The 22,096-nt window shown below is 35.4% G+C and overlaps 1 protein-coding gene across 2 annotated transcripts in view; it reads right to left on the bottom strand.

Annotated features, from left to right (window-relative positions):
- Positions 1–355: 355 nt before the first annotated feature.
- PLOD2 (procollagen-lysine,2-oxoglutarate 5-dioxygenase 2) overlaps positions 356–22,096 on the bottom strand; it is a 50,620-nt gene continuing 28,879 nt past the window's right edge. Inside the window, exons 6-20 of one of the 2 annotated variants that reach the window (XM_030455987.1) lie at positions 21,565–21,628; positions 20,692–20,789; positions 18,155–18,256; positions 14,412–14,537; positions 12,800–12,921; positions 10,447–10,551; positions 9,088–9,213; positions 7,747–7,888; positions 6,484–6,546; positions 5,002–5,115; positions 4,545–4,610; positions 3,531–3,635; positions 2,487–2,633; positions 2,122–2,247; positions 356–1,063 (exon numbers count right to left, since the gene is read on the bottom strand). In XM_030455987.1, the coding sequence (XP_030311847.1) occupies positions 908–1,063; positions 2,122–2,247; positions 2,487–2,633; positions 3,531–3,635; positions 4,545–4,610; positions 5,002–5,115; positions 6,484–6,546; positions 7,747–7,888; positions 9,088–9,213; positions 10,447–10,551; positions 12,800–12,921; positions 14,412–14,537; positions 18,155–18,256; positions 20,692–20,789; positions 21,565–21,628 (1,662 nt within the window). In that variant the 3' untranslated portion in view covers positions 356–907. The remainder of the gene's footprint in view (positions 1,064–2,121; positions 2,248–2,486; positions 2,634–3,530; positions 3,636–4,544; positions 4,611–5,001; positions 5,116–6,483; positions 6,547–7,746; positions 7,889–9,087; positions 9,214–10,446; positions 10,552–12,799; positions 12,922–14,411; positions 14,538–18,154; positions 18,257–20,691; positions 20,790–21,564; positions 21,629–22,096) is intronic. The other variant, XM_030455988.1, reaches the window with a different exon arrangement.

A 22,096-nucleotide genomic window follows, 5' to 3' on the forward strand; every position in this document is an offset into this window, starting at 1 on the left:
TAAACCGATTTCTTTAAAATAAACAGTAAGTTAAGACCCCTAGCTTTAAAAGACAGACTGCCACAATTCCATTTTCCTGATACAAAATTCAAGTAAGTCTAAGAGTAGAAAATTGTCTTTATAAAACATCCTGTTATTATAATTAATTAGCTTTCTGAAAAAAAGCATCAAATTTCCATTATCAATTGGGTGCAATTACACAGTTAGAAAAATAATTTATTTTAAATGAAGGTCACTTGGTGAAGAAAAGCAAATTTTCAGAGTGAGTTTTTAAAACAAATGAGAAACCATTTTTTCTTAGGTAAATAATTTAATCCTTGGCTCCATCTCTGAAATGGTTGGGGTTTTTTTCATCTAGAGCCATACATTTCCATATTAAAAATTAGTTAGGATACAGACTACTGAGACTTTTTCCTTCAGCATATGCCAGCATGTGGAATTACTGCTTATCACCAGCAACTGTATGCAAGATTCATCTGATTTTGTCTTTGTTGGCACGCAACATACACGCCACAAAAACTTGTAACTGTGCAACTACTCGGAATGAAAACTACAAATTTTTCAGGTAATTTTGTATCTAGGGTTGTTCAGGATTTTTATTTTCAACACAGAAATGGATTCATTATAACATGCTTTTCCATTTTCCCACCTTACCTACTCTTTTAGACAGCAGAATGGAAACATAAGCAGGACATGGTTACTTTGTGACTCGAGGCTCAGAGCAGATATTGAGAAATGTTCAATAATTTTAGAACATTTTTCCTTTTTCATTCTTCTAGCCCAAAGTAACTTTGCTGTCTAGGAACAGTAACTTATAGTTTCTTTTATCACCATCTTCCAGAAGACATCTATAAATAAATGTTTATGCAAAGAATCAAACACCACTGAAGAGGGCAAAAAAATAAAATTAAGGATCAATAAATGATACTGCAATGTATCTTGTGCCATTCAAGATAGGAAGTCCTTCATGTAAATGAGTCAGTCTTCCTGGGTGCATGAAACTCCATCCTTTCCTGGGAGACTCAATGGAGCAGTTGTACCTAAGAAATTTACATCCACCTCCCTGCAGCAAAAACAAAAGAAAACCCCAGGCATTTACCTTCTGTTTTAATTGAGTTTCTTGTTCTTCATCCACAGCTTAAAACATTTTTCTACTGGTAATAGACTGTTAACAATATTTTTTTACTGCCCCTACTAAAAAGATTATTTGAATTACACCACCTTCAGAGCAATAGATGAGACATGCATTTGCAATTAGAGATTTCCTCTTGCTTTGCTTTAGCATTCCCTGAATAACAATTCCTTCAACCAGCAGCTCTGACAAACAGATCTTCAATAATTTTATTGTAGTTGATATTAAGGAGAAACAAAAAGCGTTCAAAGCCCCTGTTGCAGGACTGCATCCCTATCAAGGGCAGCATTTAAACAAATCTTATTTTAAGATTTATTTATTAATCTGGCTGTTGTTTTTAAAACTGAAGGTGTGTGTTCTAAACACACTTAGAGGTGTTAAGTAGGACTTGAATAATAGAGGTTTACAAACAACACAAGCAAAGTTTCTCTACAAGCCAAAGCTGGATATCCCTGGCACTGCTCTGCCAATCTCTGTAGTGTGGGGAATGTTGTATTTGAATTTAAAAAAAATTAACAACAACCAGGGACAACAACTGAAAATTTTCATTCTGAGGCTGATCTACGAAAGAATCATTAAAAAAAAAAGAAAAAAAAAAAAAAAAAAAAAAAAAAAAAAAAAAAAAAAAAAAAGAAGCCATTTGAATCTACTTGAGACTATTTAAAGAATTCTTAAAAATTGGTTTTCTCTTTAAAGAAATGAAGCATTTAAGAAATATTAAAAATGACATGGCTAACATCTCCAAAATTTTTCTTTAAGCCCCTTCTGGATCCTGAAATCAAGCAAATTAAGTACTTGTCAAAAAAACCCCACCACCAACAAAAAAACCCGAACAAACAAGAACAAAACCTAAGGAATAACATCTCAATTTATGATGCACATCTTTTCCTTATCAACATAGTCTTTGAATATATCCATTTAAGCTCTACTTTTGAAACAATATGAGTTAAAAAAAGGACAATTTTTAAGTCAGGAAGTGGTAAACGTACTTGAAAGTCCTCTCCTACTTTGTTGAGAGCAATATTGATTGTGAATGTAGAGGAGTCATGATGAGGTCTGAGTGACCGTTGTCTATCAGGGCTGTATTTCACAACAAAATTCAATAAAGCAAACCCCTGAAATAAAATATACAGTCAGGAAACAAAATATACAGTAAGACTTTAAGATGTAAACTTCCAAACACTCACACAGTTCTCAAGTTTGTTTTTTGTTTAAAGTTGTTATTAACAATATTCATCTGTATCTATTCCTACATCATGCATAAACTCCACAACTAAAAGAAAAGAAAATATATACAATAAAGTGCTTAGAATTACTAATGCAACAACTATCTGCAAACAATTTAAACACATACCTTGGTATAATAGCCAGCAAACACTTTTAGTGTTACCGGTGCAATGAACTCTCTTATGAAATGCAGCCACTCAGCATCCAATCCAATTTGCTTCATATGAATATCATCAGTTGGAACATTTTCATAACCTCCAGAAATACGGCTGTCCTAATGGCAACATTATAAATATCATTCAGTTATGGCCATGGAATATTGCTGGCACTTCTACGAATATTTATTTGGAATCTGCAGAATCAAAAAACTGGAACAAAGCAATGCTGGACTAAGTAGGCACATGTGATCTTGCTGTACACTGAATTTCACAGCTAACTGCTGTGGGAGAAAAACCTGCTTACTATCAGTGAGCAAAAATTCAAAATTTTTAAAGGGGGAATTAATATTCGGATATATTGCCTGTAAACAAGGATTTCCTGGAGTAAGCATTTTATTTTGGGAGATACAGATGCAACTAAAAACGTTTTATCAGATCAAGAGAGTACAGACCTCAACTTGACATTGTGATTAATTTTGAAAAAAATGTGAAGATAAAAAGGTGTAAAATTCTTTCTCCTTCCGTTAAGTAAAATAATGTCTGCAATTTATCTCTTTTCCATGGTACCACATTTGTGACTATCACAAACATTCTTCCAATTTTAGCAGTAACTAGCAATTATATTGAACTTTCTGCAAACATAAACCCAATAGAACATAACATTTGTGGGTAACTGATTAGGGGGACAAGTCTGACAATTAATATTGTAGAGGTAATATATTAGTATCAAAGAGGTAAATGAGTAAAACTCTGAACACTTATCAACACTTATCCAGGATCAGCTTTGAATAATTGCTGAGTAACAGCCACACACTGAATTTTCCTAGCTCAAGGTTAACTGAGGAATGTCTCCAAATCTATTGTGCAACAATCTTCATGGTAGACTAAACTACACATTTTATACCACAAAGCAGATGTCCTGGATCACTGGCAATTGTTGACATGTTTGTTTGTTGCAATACATGGTGACTTCTTAGCGTAAAGCTACTCAGTCATGTTTATATGACACTTACTTGGTGTTTTCCACCAGACCACTGTCCAAAATGTTCCATTTCTTCAACCAATTCATCACAGGCAGTGTCAGAAAATATGGGAAACCAAAAAACATCTGGACATGGCTACAAAAGAAAAAAAAAAAAAACATTTAAAAAAATATATTGAGCTTTCAGTGGATTTAATTTTTAACAGCTATCTTTTATTTTCAACTGTTAAAAAAAAGATATCTTCACTTTTCTTGGTCATCAGAAAATACCAGCTCTTCTCTTCTGAGCAATTATTCACATACCTCTAAATAATTAAATCTACAAGCACACTCTTAAAGAACAAAGAAAAACCCACAAACTACTTTGTAAGCCATGACTCAGCTCATGTGTTAGATGTACCCACATATTCTGTGTCACAGCTTCTCTAAATAACAAACTTCTTCATTACAAGCTATTAAGAAAGCAAGTCTAAAACTTATCATTGTTTTAAAACCAATTTATCCCTGCTTTCTAAGGAAGCAAATTTCATTAAATCACTGTCCCTAATTGTCATAGAATTGATCATCCAGCACTAGTACAACAATTATCATCATAGGAGTGCTCTGTCCAGGGCAGCTACACGAGAGCCAGCAGCCAGGCAGCCAGAAAAAAAGACCTGTTTGTATAAAGTAAAAGGCTTCATTTGGATTCATGGTTGTCAGAGCTTAGAGAATCCATAGGGAAAGGCACACCCCAAGAAAAGTGTCTAGAACAGCTTGCTTTTGCCAGATACTAGAAAACACAGGAATCTGCCACAGAGATTTTGTTAGGCCTTCTGCAAGTGATACTAGGTTAGTTCAAATAAATAAGCAAAACACAGCTGGATTTTGGAGAAGGCAATTATTATACTATTCTGAGCAATCCAGCAATTATTTTTGACTCCTCCAAAACATAAAAAAAATCTTTCAACCACAGATCAAAACAGCATTTCCATGGAAATAGTTACCGTATACCAATTTATTACCAGTCAATCCCACAAATTTTAAGAAACCCACTTATACCCACCTGTTCTACTATATTATCAGTGAAGATCTTTGAGTAGTTGGGATTTATATAGGTTTCCTTCCAGTCCTAAAAAAATTATATTAAAACATTAAGACAGAACAAATGAATTTATAAACGACAAAATTAATTTATGTTCTATTCATTTGCTCTACTGAAATTTCACACTGGAAACAATAAATAATTTCTTATAAACAAACTTGTTGACAATATGTCAAAAATCATGTAAATTTGAACATCAGGGTTCAATCTCCAACTCCTTACTCTGGTCATCAGTTGGCTTGATGATACAATATATTGCTATTTGCTTAAAGAGGTGGTACAGACTACCTTTTAGTACACAATTAATATTTAGTACATACTTCTAAAAAGTTCTCCATGCAAAGTCTTTATATACCAAGTCCTTTACAATTCATAAATGTTGTAATATTTTCCAATAATTGCTTCATCAAAAACATACCACAGGATTTTCAAATATCTGCCAGAGGTCGTTGTTGTAGTGGGAGGTATTGTAATTGGCTGTAGAAAGAAGTCTTCCAAACTCGTGTCTGTTGGTAATGTACATGAAAACACCCTATACACCAAGTAGAGAAAATGTCATTAGCAAAACTGTCCACCCCAGCAAAAGTGCTTTTGTTCAAAAGTCTGTTCATTTATGCCTGCACTTTCATAACATATATATCACACACTTGTACATACACATTATACATATACTGTTCATTCAGCATTTTTAGTTTTTGAATGGTTGATTCTAATCACCATGTAGTGCAAAATTTCTTCTTTACATGCATTTGGTTAAATTTATTTTCTAAACATGTTAAAACAAAATAAATACTGCTCAGAAAGTAAACTCACTTGTGGTTATAGAAAAGAAAAACCAGAGAAGTGGTTGATTTGATTTCCAGAAAACTAAGGAGACACAGTGGAAGCAAACTGAAAACATTAATACAAGAAAACCAGCATCTAGAGTTTAGTTTCTGTTTAAAAACTGAAAGAATAAACTCAAAATAAGAGGGCTACCAGAAGACAGAAAAAGAAATATTTTTTCAGAGTATCCACTACATGGTCCTCTGGTGATTGGCCTGAAATAAAGAAATATTGGTATATACAGCATGTAAGAATATTCAGCTGAGCATTGTGAAGTATGTTCACCTAAAAATATGTAGGAGATATAAAGAGTAATAAGATACAAATTCATTATCAACTGTTAACAGAAGATATTAACAGAACTCTTTTGATTAAAAATAGTAGAAAATAGTTCTATTAAAGAAATTTAGGTTTTGTGGTTGGTGGTTGTTTTTTTTTTTTCTTTTTTTCTTTTTTTCTTTTTTCACTGTTTTTCAGACTAAAACCTCATTTCAGAAGTTAGTGACTTCTAGATTTGCGGCAGATGAAGGCATTCTTACTGAGATATTTTGGTATTTCTGTTATGTTTCAGTCTGAAAAAGAGTTACACTGTTAGAAAGATGATCATTATGTTAAAGGCGTGCCCAATTCTGGGCACTTTACCAAATCATAAAATAGCTGCAGCAAGGAGAATAAGGAGGGTCTGGGTCAAGAAAAACAGCTTAAAATTAGATAGACTCAATAGACTCATTTCACAACTGCCCTGTGTGGTGGCTGAGCCAGCCTGACTGACCTCCTGGTGATTTGAGCTTCAGTTCTTAGGACTGCTGAAACTGTTGCAGCTACAAAGCACAGCTTCAGCACAGCTTGCCCTCAGAAGCACTGAGATCCCTCCCTGAGAAAACAACCAGCCTCTCCACTGGGTTTTGAGCTGAAGAACCTGTCCCTGGCAAAAATTTGAACCTTAGAAGACTGAAGAGAAAGCTAGAGCAGTATTTCATCAGAGTGAGTGGACAGAGGAGAAGCATCTTCTTGTGGTAGAATAATACTGCATGTAATAACAACTCATTAATAAAAAAAAAAAATAAGCAAACACCTTTGGGGGTCTGAGCATATGGAATGTTTCCGAGGAAGGGGAGTCTTTTTCCCTTTGTAAAGTCTAAAATGAAGGAGAATCATCACATCAGTTTTCTGATACATAATCTCTCTCTTTGTCCGACTATTAGGTTTCCACGGTGACATTAGGAAATTGCAGCCTCTGACCAAAAGCTGATATGCCTTTACAGACAACATGCATCTCCAAGCAAAGCTCCTAAAACACATGTCAAAGCTGTTTCCACCAGCCCCTTCTTATCTGCTGCAACACAAAAACCAAGCACGGACCAGACCATCTTACAGCACAGACTGAGAGAGGAAAAGGGAAAGCCATTTTCTGATGAGCCAGTCAGATTAGTCTCATGAGCACAGGGGAAGCACAGGTTTGCAATAACTGATGCTGACAAGGTTTGAACACAACAGAATTGGACGGGGATGTTCCGAAGAATCAGTACAAACAAAGGAGATCATGCCTTGTTATGAGGGAATAAAAAAATTAATACTTGCCAACTTTTCTTGTTCAATTCAGCAAATTTATTTTTCAATGCTATAGTGTCTGGAAATAGGTCTGGTTTAGGTCTTATTTGTTTCTGTGCTGAAACTAGTGTAAATATCAGTAGAAATGTGGGTTTATATATTTATATTTTTACAGTATAAATACGTTTTTTCTTATTGCTTATAGGCTAATGCAAGTTAAAAATTTCTGATACAGTTTTAACCTATCTGGAAAAATTAGTAAGTAATTCATGCTGCCTCAGAAGATTCATACAATTTCATAAATCACTTAGGCTTTTTATTTCAACACTGCCAGTCATTAGTTTAAACACATATCTACTTAAAATATAAAATAGCAAAAAAATCCAACTGATTCTTCTAGAAGTTTCACGCTATATTAAAAACTTGCATAATAGAGATTCTCTAAATGCATCAATAAGTTTGAAGCCATATACAGTAAAGAAGTTGAGCCTTCTTCCATCCTATTGAGGTTGTGACAACAAGGAAGATATTTTAACCTCAAGAGGAATTTTCAGTGCATTTAAATAAAAACCATCATGCAGTCAGTGCACCACTGCACTGGCCTTTCAAAAACCTGTTCTCAACAATTTAAATACACATAAAATGTTTTATACCATCAAAATTGGCTAGTACTTTGAATTAGAAGTAAAAATATAATATCCAAGATCAATCAAGTGAAGCAGTCAAATGTAGCAGGACACAAAGAAGTCTGTGCATTTAAAAGCAAGCTTTTATAGATACACCTTACCATTTCCCTGGCATTTCTGCAGAATGCCATATCAGGATCCAACTTATCACGCATGAAGTAGTTCTTTTCTTTCATCTCTGATCTTAGAGTTTGCCCCTTAATTAAATATATGTTAGCCATGTAAGGTATATTCCATACTCCTCTGTAAAAAAGAAAAAAAAGGGGGGAAAAAAAAGAAAAAAAAAGAAAAAAAAAAGAAAAAGCAAATCATTTAAAGCTATGAAAACTGATTTGTTGCCTATTCTATCAAATCTGCATCTCTGTAGCTGCTGATGAGAGTTTCAAAGAAATGAAGCTGAAAGTTTTCCAAGACATTTGAAAAACTACAGCTGGACATCGTGGACATCTCACATGTAGGCGTCAGCAGTAAGTCAAATTCTATGAAGTATTATAAAAAAACCATAAAGGTCAAATTCTTTGAAGATTTCTGACTACAAATGTACTTCATGTTTCCATAGCTAAGGCAATCAGTCTAACTCTTATGTTATTATTCTACACTACCAGATGGAGAAAGCAATTCTAAACCAGATTTTTAAGTGAGTTTAAAGACTTCACTGAGCTCACACAAATAGCCCCAGACCACACCAAGCCATGTATTTATGTCAGTTGTGCCAATATCAACAAAAAGCTCTGCTGTCACCATCTGCAGTGACACCTCCCAGCAGATTTCCTGCAGATTTCCTTCCTACCAGCGCCATGAGCACATCTTGCAGTGGAGCTGAAAATGAGCCAGCCCCATGCAAGCAGCCAATCTGTTTCAGACCTTCTTGCTCCTCCAGGGCAATGAAAAGGCAAACTCACATGGGAAAGCCAAGTTCAGAATAACTTGCATCACAGTCATTTAGGGGAAAGACCCAAAAAGGTGTGTGACAAAAGCATATCTCAAGAGTTCCTTGGGATATATCTGATACAATATACAGGAAGAAACACATGAAGAAATTATAGTTGTTCAGTTGATGAAACATTTGCCCTGGTGAGATAAAGAAGTTATTTGATGAATGTGACAGCCACTTCTTGGGACTGAGGTTCTGGGGATAGAAAGTTTTGGGTTTGCTGTTTGTCTTGCCGTTTCCTCTATTATGCACTGGTGGAGTAACCAGACACACCCAGACAGGTAATGTCAGTGTTGATTACTAATACCAACTCATTGTGTTTAATACTTTGCTTTTAAAATTCAGGCTGTGAAATGGAAAACAAATGCATTTCTACTAAATAGAAAAAGCCCAACAGTAGGACTAACCTAAGCTATTCAGGAATAACAGACTGCATGAAAATGTAATAATATATTGTAACAACCATACTGGGTGACTTGCCTTCAAAAATTAGCTTGCAATTACTTACACTCTGTTCCCTTGGACAATATCAACATAATCTTCTGATCGAGCATAATAGCCATCTGGGCTCAAAGCACCCCAAAAGTTGGACCAAAGCTTCCCATGACGAGTAACAAGTGGAGCAATTATTTTTCTGTGAAGTGACATATTGAATAAGAAAATATGATCTGCTGTAATATATGAGTATACATTAAAATACACCAGCTTTCCTCAGTTTAGACTATAGTCAAAACGCTGATGACTGTCAAATCTCAGAGCAGCTATTCTGAACTTGAGCTGGAAGAAACAGCATCAAAGTATCCACTGCCCAGTAACATCATCAGAAGCAGAGATTTCCATGAATTGGAGGTGATTGATTTTCAGTCAAGTGAAAAATATTGCCTATAGCATAATGACAAAAATCATCACAAAGTCAAAGACATGAAAAACTGGAAAAACAACCAGAAAAAAACCCAACCACACAGTGAGACTCAGCTTACCAAAAATTTAATAGAATGCAAAGGAGAAAGCTAAGTAGATCAGAATAAAAAGGATAAATGACATTTTGTTTCAGAGGCTGCCTACTGGCTGCCTATTTTGCAAAGCTGCTGTTTCTTCCACCTAGTTCACCTGGCTTTTAGCCTCTTTCTACCATAGAAAATATTACAAAGAATACGGTGCATAGGACCAACAGATAAATCTGCTCACTAACAGATCAAACCAGACACTGATAATTGCTCTTTCTGTGATACATTTGAGAGTCCTAGATTTGTTATGATGAAGCAATCACCACCTACCAACCTAGCAAAGAAGTTATAAATTGTCAGGAGTGAAGTAGCAGGCTCAGTTTGCTGAAAGTTGCTGCTGATAAAGTTACAGTTTGTATAACTTAAGAGATCTAATTAATAAAAGGAGATACTGATCATTAAAGATGCTGCATCTCCAATACTTTTCCATTATTTAAAAACAAAATAAGAATACTGTAATACTAATGTAATAAACTACAGGGAGCTTTTGTGCAATTTTGTTTCTTTTTTGTTGTTGTTGTTGCTTGGGGTTGTTTTTTTAACATTTTGTGCTTGACCAGCTTGAAATCAGTCAATGAAATCTTAACTCATTTTGTGAAACCCATTTACACCACACCATTCTCTTCAGGGGACTTTGAAATATTTCAAAGTCACACCAGGACTTGCTGGTTGACAGGAACAAAACATTTTGTGAACTGTTGGCCTCCAAGCCCACTATGAACCATGGCAATCAAACACCACTGGTAAAAAAAGACCACCTAACTCTGCAAGAAGACAGAGAACCTTATTTTCTCTGAATGGGCCCCAGAAAACCCCTTCAAGTAGAAAGAAAGTCTGTACGATCAAGATGTGTACTACACCTGTTCTGTTCTATCAGTATCCTTAAAGTTTTTGGGTTTGTCAGCACGACATCCGCATCTATGCTGAGGTAATAGTCACAGGCTTTATCCTGGCGACAAAGGTCCCTAAAAAGATGAAAATACATAGTTAACTCACACATGGCCAGGAAAGATTCACAAACAACACAACAGCAACAAAAAACCCCACAGAAAACCCCAACCACAATTAAGTGCTCTTCTCATATATTGCATTATTAATAAACTGGCTAATTTGGAAAAAGAATGCTAGTGTCTGGGGCAGATAGAACAAAACTATCAGTCAAGAATACAGACAAAGGCAAGAGAAAAATAACCAGCAGACTGAATTTATCATTCCCTGTAAATCAAGCAATTAAACAGGTTTGAATAATCACTCTTTTCTTCAAGTCATATCCATTGCAGTATTAGTGAGAAACACACTAAGTTATTATGTTGGAAGCCAGCTGATGGGTTGAAAGCAAATAAATCTTTGTAGTATTTGCCTTTGCCATGAACATTCTGTACTACAGAACTACATTTTTTTAACACATCATAGTATCTGGTGGTACATACCACACATACGATTATCTCCCTGCCTCATATAACAGAATTTGAAATTACTTTGTGCAAGTATGTATTTAAGTATTTTTTGCTCACAGATCAAACAAAGGCCATCTATCATATTAAAACTTCTGTCACATTTTTGATAGAACCTATTGACTTAAAGATAACAGGTTTAAAGATCTTTGAGTGAGATTCAGTTACAGTATAGAAACAGTTTATACTAAAGATTCTGCCTTATGGTGTCTCTATAACAAAGAGGAACAGGCAACACCAGAAAGTCCACCTCAGCTACACGAAACACTACTTCAAAAAGTTTGCAAATATGGTACATTTCCTTTAGAGACTACTGGATAGAAAAAAAAAGATATGTACACATATCAATGGCTGCTTACACTACCCCTGGACATCTGTAGTGTTTCCTAGAAGGGCTACAGGAGAGGCTTGGATCTCAGTCAACTATCAGTTTCCCACTGGCTTCAGCACAACAAAACCCCATCCAAACACATTTCCAAGAATACCAAGGAGACTCAGGACTACTCCTTCATTCTTTCTACTGCTGCCATGAACAGCTGAATAAAATAGAAACGGGCCTTTTGAAAATAATTTCTCTGCTCTGACATGCAAGATTTCGAAGGAAATGGAGAGGAAGAATTATGTGGGAATGAGGCCTGCTCAAGGGATACGTTAGGTCTTTGTGGGATCCTGGTCTGTGAACTCCACAATCTGACTGAGAGTCACCCCAGGAGATCCATCAGCAGCTCTGTGGGAGTAGCCAGAGCTGCAGCCACTAATGAGAGCCCTTGACAGGCAGGTCTGACACGAGACACAAGGTTGAGATTAAAGCCTGGCAAGTGCCAGGTTTAAAAGCTAAAGCATTGGATCTCCTAGTAAGAAAGAGAGGGGAGGAAAGAACAAAACCCAAAACAACACAAGAAAAAGCAGCAAGGCCGAGGATAGGATAAAGCATCAGTTGCCTTTGAAAATCTGAAAGCAGAAACTTTAGCTAGAGCAATTTCGAAGGATATTAATGCATCTTTCAAACACAGAAAAACATATAGTTTTGTCACCTGCATGGTCAGGTCAAGCTTTAACCATATTTTAACTTAAATGTAACATCTAAAAAAAAGTAGGAGCAAAATAGGACAAATAAAAGTGCAACTGTTAAATATATATGCAATGCAAGAAATACTTCTGTAAAATCATTCTGATTAGTTAGCTTGAAAAGGCTTTTGATAAAGAAATAAAATCAAACACATTTTAAGAAGATGAACTGCAATTAGAGTTTCTACTTATATTTACACCTGCTTCAGCCTTCCTTTTTTTTTCTAAATTACAGCTACATACAATGTCCTGCACAAACTTTTTATTAAACTTTGCAGTGTTTTACCACTTATTTTATTTCAGTACCATTCTTTTAAAAAAATTCCTTAAACTTCTATTTAGACTCATCCTATTTTAATATGTACCCATGTTTGAGAAACTATAAAGTAAAATAGCTTGATTCTTATTTCTCTGTATTCTATTATTGCCTCTGCCTTCATTAGATGAGACTTTCAAAGCTGTCCAAACCAGAGAGATGTTTTCACAATGACCAACAGCTTTTTATATAAAACAGACACCATAAAATACTAAACAGCTCATATTTTACATCTAGATCTTGCTCTACTACAAAAGCTCCCACTTCCATATCTCAAGGTGTAAAGTTAGTGTTTAAGATGCAAAACAATATACACAGTAGATGAAAAATGTTAGTGCATGCATCATTAGAGCAGATTTATAAATCAGAATTTACATTCCCATGTTCCGGGCTTCTGCTTGACTCAGGTTTTCTTCAGGTCCAACAATTTTTATATTATTGATAATGTTCTTGGCTTTTTCCCAGAATTTCTTGATGTGCTTTTCATGGTAAACCTCCTGTAATCACGTTAACATTGTTTATTGTGAAAGAAAAGTACAAATTGCTGTGAAAGCAAAGTGTCCAAAGAACAGATTGTCACCTATCCTAAGCAAACAGATGTCAAACAGGATTTGAAGTATATGTCATTAAAATGAAGCCTTCTTCACCAAAATTTTAGTAAACAACATATTAGTAAAAGAATCAATATGTGAGCAGTATAAATCAAAACTGTACCTCCAGACCAACGACACAAGACTCAGAGACAGTTTATGCAGCAGTTTTTTCAGGATAGTTATTTTACAATATTTGTTTTAAAACTCACCCTACAGCCTCAGTGCTGCACAGGAGTTTTCTTTGCCACTCTACAGTGGCTTTAAAGAGGAAGCTGCCACCTGTACCCAGGTGGACAGTCATAGCCATTGTTTCTTTAAAATGTATTCACAATGGTTGTTTCTTCAATTTATATTTACCCTCTCTAATTAAGAGATCTCAGCTGCATGCAATGAATGCTTCCAACCCCCAACCCCCACTTGCAGCTTTTGCATTTTACTGCTGATGTCAGAATAATTAAAATATTGGGTAGGGTTTTCCTCTCCTCTCTGACAGAAAAGCTCTTCAGCCTTTTATATATCAAATATCATATAACTTCTGGCTGAAGCACCAAAATCTATGCACCAAATGGTGGCATCTCCCATTTATACCTTTAGCATCCTCTTAGCAAAGAACAGTGAATACTTCAAAGACAAGCTCTACTTGTATTAAGCAGGCCCTTTGTTCTATCAATAGTAATGCACAAGTGAAAAAAGGCAGAATTACATTTTCTTCTTGCTTCTCTGCCAGCCCAGTTTTTTCTGAAAGACACATTATCAGTCCCCTCCTCATAAAAACTGCAAGACTGAAGTCACTCGGGAAGTATCAGCAACACCAGACCATTATGTAATTAGCTAAAAAAGCATTCAAAAATATTAAAAAAAAGTAATTTATCTGTACTGGCTTTCAAAGCACACCTAGACAGACCAGTTTTTTCCATGGGACCCAGAAGGAGTACCATGGGAAACACAAATGCACCCAGGTATCAACAGGATGAAAAGTAAATTCAATGTCAACTATTGGATAATTGTTATTTATAAGAGGCTGTAACTTTTGGTCAGCCCTGAATGGTCAGGCAGTTGACCTGGATGATTGTTGCAGGTCCCCTCCAACTGGAACCATTCTATTCTTATTCTACTCCATTTTTTAATGTCAATTAATATTTTCTCCAGAAGTATACACTTTAAAATACCATCTTTTTCATTAAAGAGAAAGAATCTAAGTAGTTAATTTAAATGGACTTCAGTAAGGACTGCCACACTTCCATTTGTGTATCCTTCCACTTCTGCATACTAACCTCTGAAATAGTATCTCTTCCTATGCAGTTTAAACTATGCATATATACTCCTCCACACACTTTCATTCATACTGTAATTTCCAAAATTGGAGCTTTGGACAACAGTAAAATCATACTTACATTATTATGAATGAAGATACTGAGTGCCTCCTTTGGGTAATCCAGAGTTAACAGTCTGTCTAAAAATTTAGGTAGGAAAGGAGTGGGTTGTTCAATGTAAACACCAATTTTTACTCTTGGATATTCCTAAAAGAAATGATAATTTTGACACAGCCAGTAAGACTTGCCTCCTTTCTAAGATTAGCTATACTAAAAAGCAATTCAAGTCATGGTGTAGCAACATAGGCCACACAGCTTTCAAACAAACAAAATCAACTAGCTCATAAGTGCTATGCCCTGTCTTGCTTTTCACTGATTACACTAAAAAGCAAAGAAAATGGCCATGATATTGCTAGAAAAGTCTTTGAGTTTCCAATAAAAGAAATTGGAAGTAGAAAATAATGTATTATGGGTTTCTTATTCTTAGTTTAAGAAAATATTAAAATGTCAAAAAAAGTATTTAAGGAAACACATCTATGACTGCACAGCAAATTCATTTTTTTAAAGTAACATACATTTACTTTACAAGTTACATATACAAGAAAATATATGAAGACCATGTGTTTTTTTTTTAAATACTTAAATATCACAAAATTTTTACTCATCTGGACTTCAGGCCAAAGACTGCAATACCCTTCCATACACTCATATGCACTAGTACAAGTGGGCTCTGCATTAATTCCTTGCCCACTGATTTCATCAAGAACTTTGATGAACTAGCCAGAGCTTCTCCCCTTGCATGCAAGGATACTTAAGTTTTATCCAACTTATTTCAATGTGAATTCACATATTTTGAACAGTGGTATTGATTCCTTGTTTGTATGTGTTTATACAGAGATCATGACCCCTAAAATAAAGCCAGACGGCACTTTTGTAACTTCTAAAATATGTTGTTATATTCTGTGAGACAAAAAAATTTACCCTTCAAAGGCCTTGACTCCTACACAAAGAAATGCACCGATTAAACAAAAAAATTTTCCACCTCTAAAACAGCCATTATAAACATTTAACCCACAACAAGGCTCAGAGAGAAACCTTATATGACTGTAAAAGGCTGCAAGTTAGTTTTTCTAAATCAAACCAACACCCACTTAAAAAGTGTCTGGTTAAACCATCAGTGCATGTTGAGCTTTTCTACTGTCACCGTCTACATCGGAAATCCAGAAACATTCTGGCAAGTGCACCAGATGGGAAACAGTGGATGCCAATGTTTACCCTGGCTACCTCCTATTCACCACCTCATCTGCAAACCTCATACATACTCATGCAGGCATCTAAGCACTTCAAAACAGGTGATGAAGACAAGTACAATGAGGTGTCTTCAAAAAAGCAACTGTGATATTCTCTGGCAACTCTTTCCTGGGAGCTGCTGGCACACAAACTGGTGCTGCTGACTGGGAGGAATGGGGAAGGCGCCGTGTGCCACTGGGCTTCGTGATACTGAACGTGCACTTGTGCTACCCATGCCAGAACTGCTGCAATGAGTTATTTTCCATATTTGTCCAACTCAAAGCCATTTTCCCCTCTTCTACAGGTCTAAGGGAAGCAGGTTCAGGCTGGATTTGCAAAGGTTATAGGGATAATCAGAAAATACAACTGCACCAGTAACAGGCTTTAGGATTTAAGAAGTAGCTCTAGGGGGACTGAGTTTGTTGTTCAATTCAACTTAGGTGGCAAAAATTTACACTTTTTGAGTCAAAGTGTGTACTTCAACTTATTCTTCAGCACCCTGCTTGGACCTTTGCAGGTCAATTTGGAGGTTGTGTTACTGAGTGTTTCTGCACCTCTGCTGTGATCAGAGCACAGAAGGTCCTGGTTCTGTGAAGAGGATTAAGACTGAGCAAGAGACTCCATGCACATGGCTCTCATCTCCTTCACATACCATCTTGATGCTCAACCTTTCACAGCTCCCACCTACTCACACTGACCCAAGTAGTGCCTTGGGCTCTTCTGCTCACCCATTGCAGACCAAACTGCACAATCCATGGCAATGCTTCCACAGATCCCTGCCTTGCATGCACCTACCCTCAACCTTGACAGAAGGAAGAATGGAAAGCAGTATTATTTGAGCTCCTTGTTCTACAGTGGAGTTTATCTGTTTTGCACTGCTGAAGTCAAGGTCTATAGGTAAACCCATCCCAAGACACTGAATCTGCAATATCCAAGATCATAGAGTCAAGGACACATTCATGACAGAATTCACCCAAAGGACCTCAAAGCCCAAAACATAGCTGGCATGAACAAATCTGATTCTCCACTTGCTTATGAGAAGAACAAGCAAAATTCTCAGAAGATAGGAATGCAAAAAGTTAAACTAAACAATATGAGGAGCAGTATTAGAGACGCAGAGCTGGTATTGCTCTTTTTCCTGAAGATATCTTGTTAAGTAGCAGCCATCCAGGCCTGAGTAGAAAGCACCTTCATAAAATGAAATATTGCTTGCACTCAGAAATGTCTGAAATAAACACTGAGGCCAAGGAGAAGTCTCATTATTTCTGCTGGCAGAGTGAGTGTGGAATGATGTCCAAAGAATGAATTACAGCAAGGAATGCACATTCCAAGCAGATGTACATAAACTATAGGAGGCTATCCAGTAAATCATTGCAAGTTATTCCCCATTACTGATTTTACAATATAACTGCTGCCCAAAAGCTTAGATAAATTCTGTTCCTCAGGTAAAATTTACATTAGGAGCGCAAACACCATTTCAGTAGAACACTATTCAAATGTAGTATTATCAAGGCAAAATTTAAAAAAAATAATCTTAAAGTTATTACAAGTCATGAAAGATCTTTCACAATATACATTCCAGTTCATAAGCTGCTTCTTATAGTCTTTCACTTCGTCCTTTTATTGCAAAGAGACCAAGACACCGTTTCTCAGCAGTCTCAACATGGCCTTCTAAGACCATATGTCATTCAAATCCTCAGTACAGAAGAGAAATTAAACAGCTGCTGGAAGCAGTCTGCTAAGAATTATTAGAACATTCTTTTTAGTACAACCCTTACATTTCCACATGGCAGATCTTAGAATTAATTCTGCCTAAAGCTGAAATGTTAATACAGTTCAGACGTTATGCTTGAAGTCAAATAGTCACAAGTTAAAGTTCCCAAATACTGGATATACACATACATGCCATGTGTATATGTATGTCTGTCCTATACATATTCTGAGGATTAAATTGATATCTGACTCTCAGTTACATCAGTTTTATTCTACAGAAACCCACTCCCATAAACAGTACAGATATCTGCATCATTCCTTACCAAGGTAAAGCAGTTTTGACTATTTCTCTACATCTCAGAAAATAGTAACTGGTAACCATATTAGGGTTAACTATTAAACTATTTGTAACAAAAATTGTTAAACTGATGCATATCTTTTTTTGTGGGTCTGCAGTTAAAAATCTGGAATATTTAAAGAGTTTTTCTACATCCTAAAAAATTGAAATTGTTCACTTGAATCTTGCATGATTCAAAAGTTATTCATTCACTCTTTGTGAACAGAGGTAAGGATCTGGATGGTTTTGAGGGATGGGGTCATCTTCAGTAACAACAGGGAAACCAATATGCATAAATAAAAGCATTTTTTAAAAGTATCAGTATTCCCAGTATGTAAAAATTCTAGTTTCAGATACCAGAAAAGATGTCCTGAGATGTCTATAAAGCATAATCTTGCAAGCTGAAACTCCTTTGACTCCAAAATAACTATACACCTAACAACTGCATTCAAAAGGGTTTTGTTCCAGTAGATAGTAATCTTACCATTGCTGTTGACAGGTCTAGTAAGTCTAAATCACAGATATTGCAACCAGTTTCCTGTGTCCAAGCATTAGGGATGTAGTTTCCCAAATAATTCAAGTGTATCTGGAAAATAAAAGAACAATTCAGATTAATGAAAGGTAAATGCAGATAGAAATTTGCGCCTTTAAAAGAACTGAGGCTTACTCACTGAATTTCTCATACCTAAAGGCAACTGACTGTATTTGTTTAAATGTAAGGTTAAAAAAACAAGCATACAAAAGTATTTGGTAAAAGATTTTTCTTTTTATTTGCAGAACAGCAAAATTAGCACCTACATGTATTGCTTCAGTTAAACCTAGTATTTGTTGCAAGTATAACAAATACAAATGAAATGCTACAATGACTTCAAAGATACAGACCATAGATTGTGGGGTTCTCAAAAGCCACTAGGTATGATTACAAGCCAAAAAAACACAACCCATCATGGTTTAATTCTTTTCCCAAATCTGGAAATCATCAACACTTTACACAAAACACTAAGAGTGACCATATGAAAAACACATAGGAAATGCAGAAATAGAAGTCCAGACAATGTATTTTTGAAAAGCTGTGCCAGGGCTCAGAAGCTGGGCAGAGGGATAAATTTTAAAGCAGCACCTAGCTTCCTCACACATTTTGAATTGGCACTGAAAAAACCCAAAAAAACAACAACAACAACAACAAAATCTACTTTTTCTGTCTATGGACTGCCTGGCCTACCCTGTCCTCCTGGGTTCCATGGTAAGTTTGTGCAGAACTTCAGTCTACTGCCACTTGCAACAGTTAAGGGAACACCTGCGTCTGGGAAAGTGCCTAAGTGAATATTGCTATTCATTCCTGATTTACTGCCCTTATAAAAAACTGGAAGGACAGAATTTTTTTTTGCATAGAAAATACACTCCAGTTCATACTCAGTCTGCATTTTATCATATTTTGAGTGTTTGCTTATGTATATTGAAAATAATTCTAAATAGATTATAAATACGATTGTTTAAACTTAATTTCAGAGATGTATAATAAAGTCTACAAACAAAACAAACAAAAAACCAAACAAAAAAACCCCCACTTCACCAAAAAAAGCCACTGCACTTGAGGAAAAAGAAAGAACAAAAGTGTTCGTAAAGCATGTGGAAGGGGAACAGTCTGTTTTACCAGGCATTCACCACAATATTTCATGTCAGAATGCCAGGATAATTTGGTGTCCTTTTCAAAGAAGCACCTCTGATTGATGCTACTTACTAATCTGCAAATTGAAAAGATTAAATAATAAATAAATAAATAAAAGTTTGTAACTCCAAATATTTTTTGTTTAACTCTGTGGGCTACTGTAATGATATTTTATTTACTAACTAATGAAAACTTCTTCCAATCCTAGTATGCTGTTGTCCTCTTAATTCTATTTTAAATTTAAAATATAGGAATCTAAATCACATTCATGGTGATACATAGCAAGAGTTTCCTATTTGTTTTTAAAACTACATCACTATATGCTGAGATTTTTTTTTCATAGATCAGTATGAGTTCCAACCTAAACTGCTTGCCCAGCTGTAAAATCGAGTAGCTTTCTTTGCACTGGCAAAATGTCAGCAAAGCCAGTGATGGCAGAGAGCTTGAGGGTTTAATTGAGGCAAAAATAACTGGCAAAATGGAAACAACTGATCATTAATTTCACCACTACTGAGTAGTTATAAGCCAAACAGGTAACACCATCCTTGTATGCACTAATTCTAAAGATTAAATACTGTGCAAAAACTATGACGCTGCACTTATTGGGATATTAATGATTTCCAAAGTTAATTTCATTATTCTGGGAGGCATTTTTCTGAAAATAGGGAAGTACAGTAAAGAACATGCATTCAGAAGAACTTAGTAGCTATGCCCAAACCTCCTGGTCCTCTGGACCACTGAATCCTTACATTTGGACAGAATCTGCCCTAACAGCTACTTCCCAGGGCAGACAGTACTCTACCATGAACCCAAAGCTTATGGGGCACGGGCACACTGCAGACAGTGATCAATGACACCAACGATGCAACAACAGCATATATGTATTTTTGCCTGTATACAATATATTTATATGTGTGTCTAGAAACATACACCAAGCTCTGAGGCTGGATCAGGTCTTTTACTGTTTTTTCCCTCCAGTCTGTGACTCTCAGTTAGATTTTTATCCCCCTGAAGACTTTTTGATAACCAGACAGACATTCTTCACTAGTTTCAAGAACTGTTTTGTGATAGTGAACAAATTAACATAAGCTTAGTCACTTCTAATATGCCATGCTACAATGAATTTGGGAGCAGAATGAGTTGTTTCAGCAATAATATCAAGTTACAGTAACAGCAGAGTAACACGGTGGAGAGTTATTAGAACGGGTTTTTCATCCATGTGATTCTTATTAAGAGTAATTGGAAATGAGCAGTGGTGATGTGCTACAACTGCTTCAGACCCTTCCACCATTGTTTTTGCCTCTATTAAAATTGCTGTCTCTGCATTAAAATAAAACCAAGCTGTCACTCACTTTAGTTGGGCCATTTCCATGAACTGTGATTGGTAATGTGTCATACACTGAATTCCTAGCTCTTACTTTTCCTTCTTCAAATTTCAAAAGGACTTCATCTGCAAATAAACAGAGATCCCACATCATTAACAGTTCATAAACAAAAGCTAACATTTCAGAACTAAGTTCTTGCTGATACAATATATGTTGCTGTTGCTATCATTGCCAATGATACTTAATTGGTAGGTTTTTTTCATTTTAACTAGATCTTGAATTCTAAGCTATTTATTTTAAATAAGATTACATCAAATGCAGTTAGCCATCAGCAGCCTTCAGTATTTGAATGAAATCTGCTTTAAAAATAAATCTAATTTTGTGCAGCTATTATTTAGAGAGAAATCAGTAATTTTAGATGTGATCTGACTCTATGAAGTTTATCCACTATTGGAGGTTAATGGTAAGTCACAAAGTTTGCAGAGATGCCATTTTTCAATTTAAATTCATGGCAGCTGAATAAAGGAAATTCTACATAATACCACATTCTCTCTCATTATGTACTGCCATTTGCTTAAGAATAGCAAAAATGCAATTTCAATGACAACCTTACTCCTGTAATTAATTTTGTGAAAGAGAGATGGATGAATGGTTCTTAACTTTGTGTTTATTACTAACTTCATTTATTGAAACCTATTTTTTCTCTTTTAAATCAAACATTTTACCAATAGGAGAAATAATATTAAACTTGGAAGACCTGTACTTAATCTGTTAATCAGGTCTATCCATCCAAATATGTCTTTACAACATGACTATGTTTAAGAAACCACACTCATGATTAAGTAAAGAAAGTGTTAATAACAGTTAATATAACACAGAACATTAAAACCATACACTTACCAACAGCTCCATTTAGGGCCTGGAAAATTGTACATTTGTGGTCCAAAGTAATGTTAAAGCGTTCCTGAAATAAAAGCACCAAAGATGTTTGGTTATTCTAAAAGCCAGTGTTCTTAGAGTAATCTTGCAATTACACTGCAGTGGCTACAAGAAATCAGGCAAAATTACTCTATGTACTCAGTTCCTAAAAACAATTTTTGCTTTCACGTAGTTAAGTTTTTCTATATTCTTGAGTTATACAGCTGTACAGCAATCAGTTTTATATAGGCAGAAGCTTTATCTAAACTTGAAGGATAGAGGTCATAGATCTCCAAAGAAACTATAATTTGCCAGTATAAACCAAAGACATTTTAAAGCTTTATTATGTTGATCAAAGTATGTAATCTTTAAAACATAATTAAAAATTATTATAAAGATAAGATGCCCTATTTGGTCTTCCAAGATTTTATCATATATTCTACAGCACGGGGCATTAATATACAGAGAATTTGTGCTAATGTACAGTCCTTAATACCCAGCTAAGCACTGTGAA

Source organism: Calypte anna, chromosome 9 (genome assembly GCF_003957555.1).
Source record: "Calypte anna isolate BGI_N300 chromosome 9, bCalAnn1_v1.p, whole genome shotgun sequence".
Taxonomy (NCBI): Eukaryota; Metazoa; Chordata; class Aves; order Apodiformes; family Trochilidae; genus Calypte; species Calypte anna.